Source organism: Henckelia pumila, chromosome 4 (genome assembly GCF_033568475.1).
Source record: "Henckelia pumila isolate YLH828 chromosome 4, ASM3356847v2, whole genome shotgun sequence".
Lineage (NCBI taxonomy): Eukaryota > Viridiplantae > Streptophyta > Magnoliopsida > Lamiales > Gesneriaceae > Henckelia > Henckelia pumila.
Genome location: NC_133123.1, coordinates 11,212,908 through 11,224,046, shown reverse-complemented (window position 1 = coordinate 11,224,046; position 11,139 = coordinate 11,212,908). Strand labels below are relative to the sequence as shown.

General features: G+C 36.9%; 1 protein-coding gene across 1 annotated transcript; it reads right to left on the bottom strand.

Annotated features, from left to right (window-relative positions):
- Nucleotides 1–2,267: 2,267 nt before the first annotated feature.
- LOC140894796 (uncharacterized) lies at nucleotides 2,268–7,826 on the bottom strand. The gene is made up of 2 exons (XM_073303425.1): nucleotides 7,406–7,826; nucleotides 2,268–2,423 (listed from the first exon to the last, which is right to left on the bottom strand). Exons 1-2 carry the CDS (start codon nucleotides 7,799–7,801, stop codon nucleotides 2,373–2,375), a joined length of 447 nt encoding a protein of 148 aa, XP_073159526.1. The 5' UTR covers nucleotides 7,802–7,826; the 3' UTR covers nucleotides 2,268–2,372.
- Nucleotides 7,827–11,139: the final 3,313 nt, after the last annotated feature.

Below are 11,139 nucleotides of genomic sequence, written 5' to 3'. Positions count from 1 at the left end.
TTTTTATTTTTATGAGTCGGGTCGGAGATTCGTATCTCAAAATTGAACTGTGAAACGGTCATAAATGAGTTTTTGTGTTTTGACAACAAAAGTGATAATGCATTACACTGCATTGATTCGAATTGAAGATTTATCATATATAATTAATCACTCATGAGACTGTTATATAAAAGTGTGTGTGAAATACTTGAGGTTCCAAGGATAATACGAAGAGACATTATACAGAAGAGATCGTGCATTGTATCGATACTTCTAAAAAGTATTAAATATGTATTTTGTATATATATATATAAATTGTTTGTGTACGGAACACGTAATTAGTTAGAAAATCGAAGTATTTCGATTTTAGTGAAATACCACTTACGTACTATATAAATTATTTAAGAGAGGAAGAGACGTGCAGAATTCATATATTATATATATCACCGACGAATCTGGTAGGGAAAGATTATATATTAGATATCATGATATATATTAACGGATTTTTTTTTAATGACGTTTACACCATAATTGCTATTTTTCGATGTGCACAAAATATCACTGAATTAACATGATAGATTGCCAACCAAATTAATCAGGTAAATCATACTAGGCACATTATGTGAAACAGGCTGTCCAAGAAATTGTTTGAGGGGGAAATAGAATTTCTAACCGCTAGCCGAACACTCACATATTTCATCAACTCGGACATCTCTAATTAAACGGTGTTTTATTTCTTGAACTAAAACTTGTTGTTTTAAAAGATTTTTCAATGTTTTTTTTTTTTTTGCTTTTGATTTTTCAATGTTACCCATATAATAATGTGATAAAAATCCATTGGAGATTCAAGGTAAGGAGATCATGTGAATCATAGTATGGTTAGCTCTCTCATTCGGGATGGCATGTGGAACGATGATCGGGAGGCATACTGTACCATATCATATTGTACCCAAAAATATTTCATATCGTACCGAAAATTACGGTATAAGAAAATTTTATATCGATACCGTACCGAAAATTTCGATATCTATAACTAGCATACCAATTATATCAAAATTTTACGGTATATCGAGATTTCAGTACGGTATCGGTATATACCGTCTTATATCGAAAAAAAACCTTATCTTTTTAAAATTTTACAAATTTATATTTTAAAAATATTATATATTTATAAATTTTTATATAATATTTCGATATGCACCGATATACTGAAATTTTCAAATTTTATACCGTTATCGTACCGAAAAATTCGGTATCGTTACCGTACCAAAATCTTCGGTATACCAAAAATTCGATAAATTCAGTATTTTTTCGGTACGATAACCACGATATACCAAAAATTCGATATTTTTTTCCTACCCGTAAATAGCATAGTGTTTGCATAAATAAGTTTTTGCCGAGTCGAGTTAAATTATGTATGAATAAAGGAAATTCGGGGATTGAGTCCACGTAATGAATTAAACCAAGAAATTTCCCATATTTTTATGTGGAAATCAGTGGCGATATGATATATTAATGAAATTTTTTAAGAAAATTACATTTTTGGTTTTGTGTTGCTATTTTAATTTGGTCTTTAATTTATGCTGTCAAATTTTAATCTTGTTGCTATTTTTTTAGCCAATTTTTTTTTTCGACGTGACATTATATGACAAAACGATTAAATTTTCACCCTATATATTTACCGAAGAAGCAAACGAATATCACCAAAACTGCCAAAGAATTTCGCCTAGCTCATCATCATTAAATTAACGAATTGGTGGGCTTCGACCAGCAAAGGCCAATGCCCGATGTTTCCATGCACCTTTCCAGAAAAATATATCTGGAAGGTGACAAATTTGTTAGGAAATAATAGTTGCACATAAACAGTTTAAGGTGTTGTCACAAGGTGTTGACAACACCTACTATAACACTTTGAGTAATTTGTAGCGAAATATAAGTTAAGCGTGTATAAAATAAATAAGCAACCAAATAAATAGACTCAATTGAATTAAGCAAGAGTATAAATACTCTTGCAGCGCCTCAGGGCAAAACTTCACTAGAAAACTAATTAAAGAGTGTTACAAACCCTAATACTAGTGACTATTGTAAAAATAAATTTCTCAAGACAAGTGAGAAAATAAATAATAAAGTTTCTCCTAAAAAGCATTCTATATGTAATAGAATAAAAAAAACAGAATAAGGAGAAAAACTCTTGAAGCCAAAACACGTGAGTAGCACACTTCTTCGATCAACAATCTCCGAATTGTTCTTCACGGTTTCAAGCACTATGTTCAACCGTCAAGCTCCAGCCGTTCTACGAACGTATTTTTTGCTTATTAAAACTCGCGGTCTCTCAATAATCGATACCTTCCTTGTAGGCGTATGTCATCAATAAATAGAGCAAGAGTCCTTCTTTAGAATGTTTTTTTGTAGGCGCAGGACTCTAGATCTTGATCAAGGCAAATCTACACAATAAAGAATTAAATCAATAGACATTAGATAACATAATATTCTGATAACTTTAACTAAATCAAGTTATTCAAGGAATTAAATAACTTCATGTCCAAGAAAGGCAAAAGATAATTAATAAAATCTTTTTCAAAATAGGATGATTTTAAGGAATAAAATATTCCTTTCAATCTCCCCTTTTTTGCCTTTCTGGACAAAACACAACTAAACTCCCCCTTAATCAAAACTCCCTCTGAATAGATTCTCCTTCTAAGTATAAGCAGAGGTGCTGTCACAAGATGTTGGCAACATCTAGCTATGACATCTCAAAATTAATACGAAACATCAGTGATACACAAAAAGGTTTTGATTTGATTAGGGACAGAGCAAAAACAGAGCAATTAAAAACTTAAACTTAAGAGAAACAAATAAATTAGGAAAGCCAAAAACTAAAAATTAGAATTGATTGCTCTCCGAAGCCTCATCACTGTCTTCTCCCCCTTTTTGTTCAGAAGGGCCAGCTCCCCTTAAAAGAGACTCATAGTGAGCCTTTAACCCTTTGTAATATGCAAGGTCAGCCTTAGCTTGTGCAATCTTCTGGTCAGCATGCACCAATTGAGCTTGAATAAACGTTGAATCAACCGCTTGAGCAGCAGAAGGGGGCACAAAAATAGTAGTGGCAGAAGGGATGTTGGCCACACCTGCCACAACACCTACGGCAACATCTGACTCAGACCAAGGAAGATCAATTGTTCTGTTTCCTTTGAGTAGAGCAAGTGCAATTTTCATCAATTCCCCAGGCTCAGTAAGTACTTCATTATTATCCTTCTCAATTTCTTGAGACAGCAACATAGAATAGATCAAAGATGGATAAGGAAGCTTCAAGGTAGGTTGAGCACAATCTGCAAATCCCATTACAGTGTCAAAAACAAGTCTTCCATAGTTGAAACTTGCGCCTGTGCCAATGGCATAAAGGACAGGAGTCTGGTGCTTTGTCACAACTGTAGAATTTTCGGAGGGAGTCCATGTCTTCACAGCAGTCTTGTGGAGAACAGAGTAGAAAGATGTGAGCTTGGCAGCCTGCAACTTCTTAGGATGGGAGGGAAAAATAGTGACTTGACCACCTGTAATGACCGAGGTCATCTCATCCAGAGAAGGAAGTGCAGCATTATCAACAGTCAGAGTATGAAGAAAACCATTTATCATGGCAGGACTAAATGCGAAAATCTGTCCTCGCACATACACCTTTCCATACTTGACAAATCTCGGATCCTTCACGGCTTCAGTGAGATTGCAGTAGAATTCTCGAACAATTTCCCTGCAATATGGACCAGCAGTAGAGACAGTGGCCAGTAGATTTCTCACCTCAAAGAATCTGACCAAGTTTTGAGCTTCATAGCTCTCGACATCAATGTTTCGTTCCTCCAGAAATTCACGATCAGGGTACTGATCCCAGCAGTCAGCAATCTTCTTGGAATAAAAAGCAGAGGAATAGGAGGAGTTTACCCGGTACTCTTCTCCTAAGGTGTTGTCTAGGGTGTCAGCAACACCTTCCTCAGCACCTTCTATTTCTTCTTTTTCAGAGTCACTAGAATCTGACTCGTCTTCCAACTCATCCTCAGCATCTGAATCCTCACTAGAAGTAGAGCTGGAACTCTCAGAAGGTTTAGGACGATTGTCAGCAAACTCCTGAAGCATCTCTTCATCAGGTTTATCAACCGATTCCTGAACAGGGACAGTAGGAGAGGATATAGGCTTTTTGGCATGGGCCTTCTTCATCTTAGCCATGAACTGGGCTATGGAAATCTCCTCATCATCAGATGGTACAAGAGGAGCAGTAGAAGATGGTTCCTCAGAAACTTGAATAGGAGCTACGTGTTCAGCAGGAACAGATGGAATCTCTGATTCAGTGGATTCACTGTCAGAGGATGAACTTCCTTTAGATTTTTCTTCAGGTTCAAATGGGACGGGGATGGTTTGAACTGAGGGTTCCATTGCGCTTGCTTTTCCCCTCTTTCGATGCACCAGTTTGTAATCTTCATCATCACTTGCATCTCCTGAAGAAAACTCTGTATCTAGCATAGAAGGCCTTGATGATTGACCCTTTCCACGAAAACGCTTTGAGGCTGTGTAATCTGGATTATACCCAGCTTGTCTCTTCGATCGTCGGGTCAGGGGTTTCGATGGAAACACTCTGTTCAACACACTTAAGTCCGGCATATTTTCCACGTCGATGGCATTACCAGGCTCTCCTGGAGCGATGGAGTCCAGAGGCACTGGTTCCTCAGCAACCGGAACAATAGCTTGTTCAACCACGGGGTGTGGTGATGTAGGTGCTGTGACACCTTTCGCAGCATCTTTATTGTAACCCATTTCAGAACGAATATCTTGGGGATCAAAACCCTTTTCTTCCATGAAATTACGTGAGGATAGAGAAAAGAAGCAGGATACAATAACACAGAGAAGATGAGGGAATGCGAGATGAAAATAAAGAGAAAAAGTGTTTCCAGAATAAGATAAAATCCCAGATAAATAAACCCTCAAACCTTTCCTATTCTAACTTGGATTCTGAGTAGGCCCCAACGGTAACAATGACCCTAACGGTAACAAAGTGAGAAACGGTAACAAATCTCTTTTAAATTAGGCAATAAATCCCATTGATTACATCCGATAATCTTGGCCAAATATTTCACCAAATATTTCCAATTTTAACTCCTCATCAGATTTTAACACCACTGAAACAAAGTCCAATCACTTTTAAATTCAAAAATTCAGAGGATAGGGCACAATTCAAAATTTTTGTTAGATCGGAATTTGTAACCTTTCAGCCAACGATATTCACAAAATAAAATATGAATGTCCTAATTATGTCTAAAATAGAATGTGACATAAAATTAAAATGCACTTAGATGCGCAAATATATGTTGACAAATGATGTGTTATCCACGATGTTGGCAACATCTCCCAGCAACACTTCAGGATTCAGAAAATTTTAATTTCCTATAACATTATTAATGCAGAAGTGGTAGCCTGCACACTAAAGGAACGATCTTCAAATGGACCCCTCTAGGTAGCTTTTTCCATTTGCTTCTGACTATCAATCAAATTTGATGATTGACCTATTTCTTTTAACCATTTTGTTATTTTGAGTTTCTGAATTTGCGAAATCACTTTTCACTTGGGACAGGATCATGGAATACACGAACATCCCTCCACTACTTTGTGATTTAGTCAGAACTCTTTATCAATTAATCCTCATTAAACTGTAAAACAATTTGCAAATAATCCTGAGTGAAAACTGTTCAATGATTACAAAGTATCAAACACTTCACAAAACAGAGTGAATGCATAAATGCAGAGATGCCTAAGATCCTAAAAATGCACATGCATGAAAAGGTGTTGTCACAGGGTGTTGGCAACACTCCTGACAACATCTCGATCCTGTTTATAATGCACACATACTGAGTGATTTTCTTAGGCTGGAAAATCTCTCAAAATCCAAAGCTTTTGTGAAAATATCAGCTAATTGGTTATTAGTTCCAACAAACTCAATTAAAATCATGCTTTTCTCGACCAAATCTCGAATGAAGTGATGTCTAATGTCAATGTGTTTGGTTCGAGAGTGTTGTACTGGATTTTTGGATATATCAATGGCACTAGAATTATCACAGTACACAATAGGAGTATCACTCTTAACACCATAATCATTTAACATTTGATTCATCCATAGGAGTTGAGAGCAACAGCTACCTACAGCAACGTATTCAGACTCAGCAGTAGACAAAGAGACACAATTTTGTTTCTTGCTCTACCATGACACTAAATTATTTTCCAAATAAAAACATCCTCCCGAAGTGCTCTTTCTCTCATCTAAATCCCCAGCCCAATCAGCATCACTAAATCCTACCAAATTCGAATTGGTTTCTTTAGTGTACCACAAACCCAAATTCATGGTTCCTGCCACATATTTCAATATACGTTTAACGGCCTTTAGGTGAGTAATTTTTGGGTTAGACTGGTATCTAGCACATAAACAAACACTATACATGATATCAGGTCTAGTAGCACTTAAATATAAAAGACTACCAATCATGCTTCTGTAGAGGGTGTTGTCAACACCTTCGGCAACATCCTCTCTTGACAGCTTTTCATTTGACCCCATAGGTGTGCGCATGTGTTTAGTGTTATTATTCAGAAACTTTTTCACCAGATTTTTAGCATACTTGCTTTGACTCAAGAATATACCATCATGCATTTGTTTTACTTGTAATCCCAAAAATTAAGTTAACTCACCAACCATGCTCATCTCGAATGTAGAGCACATGCACTTCACAAAATCATCAACAAGTTTATCATTTGAAGCACAAAAAATTATGTCATCCACATAAATTTGGCAAATTAAGATATTACCTTGAGACTTTTGCACAAATAAAGTCTTATCCACTTCACCTCTTTTGAATCCAATATTCAGCAAGTACTCGGTGAGTCTCCCAAACCATGCACGTGGTGCTTGCTTCAATCCATACAATGCCTTTTTCAACTTATACACATAATCAAGATGATTTGGATCCTCAAACCCTTTAGGTTGTTTCACATAGACTTCTTCATTCAGGATCCCATTCAAAAAGGCACTTTTTACATCCATTTGAAAAAGTTTCATAACCATGTTACATGAAATAGCAAGCAAAAGTCGGACAGACTCAATGCGGGCTACAGGAGCAAAGGTTTCATCAAAATCCACCCCTTCAACCTGTGTATACCCTTGAGCTACCAACCTAGCTTTATTTTTTATGATGTTTCCCGACTCATCAGTTTTATTCTTGAAAATCCATTTAGTTCCTATGACATTAACATGAGCAGGACACGGTACCAAGTACCAAACATCATTCCTCACAAATTGTTCTAACTCTTCATGCATAGCATTGACCCAAAAATCATCTTTTAAAGCTTCTTCAACCCTTTTTGGTTCAATGTTTGACACAAAACAAGAGAATCTTACCTGAGAATATGTAGAACTCATGCACAGTAGACCTGCCATCTTTCGATAATCAACTTTTTCTTTTCTTCGAGTTTGCAAGTATCCATATACATCTCCAATTACCTGTGAGGTTGGGTGATTCTTTTGAATTTTGCTTGGAATATTTTTTCCAGCTTCATTTACCTCACTGCTTTCATCAGTATTCTCATCAGTAGGCTTTTCAACTTTTGAATCTGGATTTTCTGTAGGAGGTGTTGTCGGAGGTGTTGGCAACACTCTTTTGACAACATCTATATTTCCAGAATTGTCCAGCAGATCATTAACATCATCCTCAGCTGTTTTCTTCTTTAGATCTGCAAAGTCATCAAAAACAACATTAATTGATTCAACAATAGTTCTTGTTCTCAAGTTATACATTCTATAGGCTCGGCTATTCGATGAATATCCTAAGAACATACACTTATCACTCTTTGCATCAAATTTAGCAAGATGATCTCTATCATTCAAAACGTGACAAACACATCCAAAAACGTGAAAATATTTAAGGTTTGGCCTCTTTCCCATGAGAAGTTTATAGAATGTCACAGTAGTACCATTCCTCAAATAGACTCTATTTGAAATATGACATGCAGTATTCAAAGCTTCAGCCCAAAACAGTTTTGAAATATTTTTAGAACTAAGCATCACTCTTGCCATTTCTTGCAAAGTCCTATTTTTTCTCTCGGCTATCCCATTTTGTTGTGGAGTTTTAGGGGCAGAATATTCATGAGAAATACCTTTCTTATCACACAAGCTAGCAAACTAAGAGTTTTCGAACTCCTTACCATGATCAGAACGTATTCTGATTACCTTCAGACTGTATAGGTTCGAAATTTTGGTGAGCAATTTCTTGAATGCATCAAATGTGTCTGATTTTTCTCTCAGAAAGTTTACCCATGTGTATCTTGAAAAATCATCCACACAAACAATAGAGTATTTCTTACCACCGAAGCTTTCAACATCCATTGGACCCATCAAGTCCATATGCAAAAGCTCTAGGCAGCGTGTTGTCACAGATGTTGGCAACACCTCGTGTGACACCCTAGTCTGCTTCCCTTTCTGGCATGCTTCACACACAAATGGAATACCAGATTTTAAGTTAGGCATACCTCTTACAGCATCTAACTTACTCAAGTTCTTTAATGTTTTGAAATTTGCATGACCCAATTTTTAATGCCATAGATCAAACTCATTCACTTTTGTGTGCCTACAGGCCATTTCTTCTCCGAGTTGATAACAGTTGTCGGACGACCTTGTACCTGACATGACACACAGATTTGATTCATCAAAAACTTTACATAACTTTTTATCAAATTGCACATGCAAATTATCATCACAAAGTTGGCTTATGCTTATTAGATTCGCGGTTAATCCTTCAACATGAAGCACATTGCGAAGCTTGGGCAGTCCAGCAACATTCAGAGTTCCTTTTCCAACAATGTTTCCCTTTGAACCTCCTCCATAGGTTACTTTTCCACTTTTCTGTTCGACATAATCAGTGAGAAACTTCTTGGATCCTGTCATGTGACGAGAGCTACCGCTATCAAAGTACCATGCACCTGAAACATTAGTCCTCAAGGCAGTATAAATCATATGACATTGAATATCAGCTTTTGGTACCCAAATCTTTCTTACATAAGATCTGTTTCTAGGGATGTTGTGAGGAGGTGTTGGCAACACCTTCGATGCAGATCTGTACCTGTAATCTTCCTGTAGCTTAAAACAATATGGTTTGATATGACCAGGTCTATGACAATAGTGACAGATGTACTTACGTTTCCTTCTAGCCATTGAAGGAGCAGCAGATTGCGGATTTGGTTTTGGAGGAACAATTGGTGAGGCCTTTTTACTTGAGTTTTCTGAACTGTTACTTTCCTTGACAAACACAGGGCCTTTCGAACTTTCACCAATCTCAAAAATGCTATTTTCAAATCCCAAACCAGCAGTACCATCTCTTCCCATCATGAGTAGAGAATCAAGCTTGGAGGTGCTTGAATTAAACTTAGCCAATGTAGCCTTTGCCTGTCCGAGTTCTTCCTTCACTTGGCTTAATTCAATGTCTTTCTTATTCAGTATGATTTCCAGTCTTGACACATCAGCCTTTAGATCAGAATTTTCCTTTGAAAGGATAGTATTCACTTTGTTCCTTTCAATCCAATCAGTATGTAATTCTTCAAACATCATCCGAGCTTCTTCTATAGACATTGTCTCTTCACCTGTATCATTATCACACATATTATCAGTAATGGAGGAATTCAAACAGACTGACCTTTGGGAGGTGTTACGGCCAGGTGTGGCAACACCTGCAGCAACACCTAAAGGATTGACTTGAAAATTCTTCTTGCTTTCCAGTAAGGCAGATAGGGCAGTATGACTCTCTTCATCTTCATGTTATTCTTCTTCAGACTCTTCATCACTCAAAGACGTGTTCATCCCTTTCCTAAGTGTGTTGGCACACTCATTTGCATAGTGTCCAAAACCTTGACAAGCATGACATTGAACCTTGTCCAGCTTCTTTGAGACAAACTTCTTCTTTTCATCAACCATCATCCGAGGCTTAGAAATATCAGTAGGTTTCTTTGGTGATTGTTCTGGTCCAGTGATCCTCAAGGGCTTGTTGGAGAACATTGGAGTCTTGAATTTTTGATCCGTCTTTCTTGACTCTTTCATCCTCTTCAGATAATCATTGAACTTCTTAGTCATGAAAGAGATCGAATCTTCTCCTAAATCAGATTGATGAACCTCTTGATGAAGTTGAACATATTCCTCATATGAAGGCTTTGAAGCTTGAAAAGCTATTGATTTTCCTTTATCCTTCTCTTGGTCTGAATTATTCATCTCAAAGACTTGAAGAATGCTAATCAATTCAGTCATCTTCATCTTTGAAGTGTCTTTTACTTCTTCAAGTGCCCATATCTCCCCATTGAATCTTTTAGGCAAGGATCGAAGAACCTTGTTCACCATAGCTTCACTCGCAATAGGTCCTCCGAGAGCGTGAGCCTCAATAGCTATCTCCCTAAGTTTTTTATCATACTCAGCAATAGTCTCATTCTCATCCATCCTGATTTTCTCAAATTTAGCGTTTAACAATCTCAGTCTTGTTCTTCTCACACTATCAGTCCCTTCGCAGTGTTCTTGAAGAGCATCCCATGCATCCTTAGCAATAGTGCAGTCAGATATGATTCCATTCGTCCTCATATCCACAGTTGCAAGGATTGCATTGAGTGCCTTAGCATTGTAGCTTGAGCTTAGTGTTTCCTCGGTAGTTCAATTTTCTTCTCTCTTGATGATATAGTCTCCGTCGTCATCTTGCATTGTTGGAGGAGTCCAACCAGTCAGAATACTTTGCCAAGCACGAACATCCATAGCTTTAATAGTATATCTCATTCTATGCTTCCAAAGTGCGTAATTAGCTCCATCAAGAATTGGAGGTTTGAAAAACGAATTCGAAACAGATGATGAGTCCATCTTATTTCCTGTAATAAAATAAGCAACCAAGATCAGTTCTTAGTGTATCAAGAAGATGGCTCTGATACCACTTGTTAGGAAATAATAGTTGCACATAAACAGTTTAAGGTGTTGTCACAAGGTGTTGACAACACCTACTATAACACCTTGAGTAATTTGCAGCGGAATATAAGTTAAGCGTGTATAAAATAAATAAGCAACCAAATAAATAGACTCAATTGAATTAAGCAAGAGTATAAATACTCTTG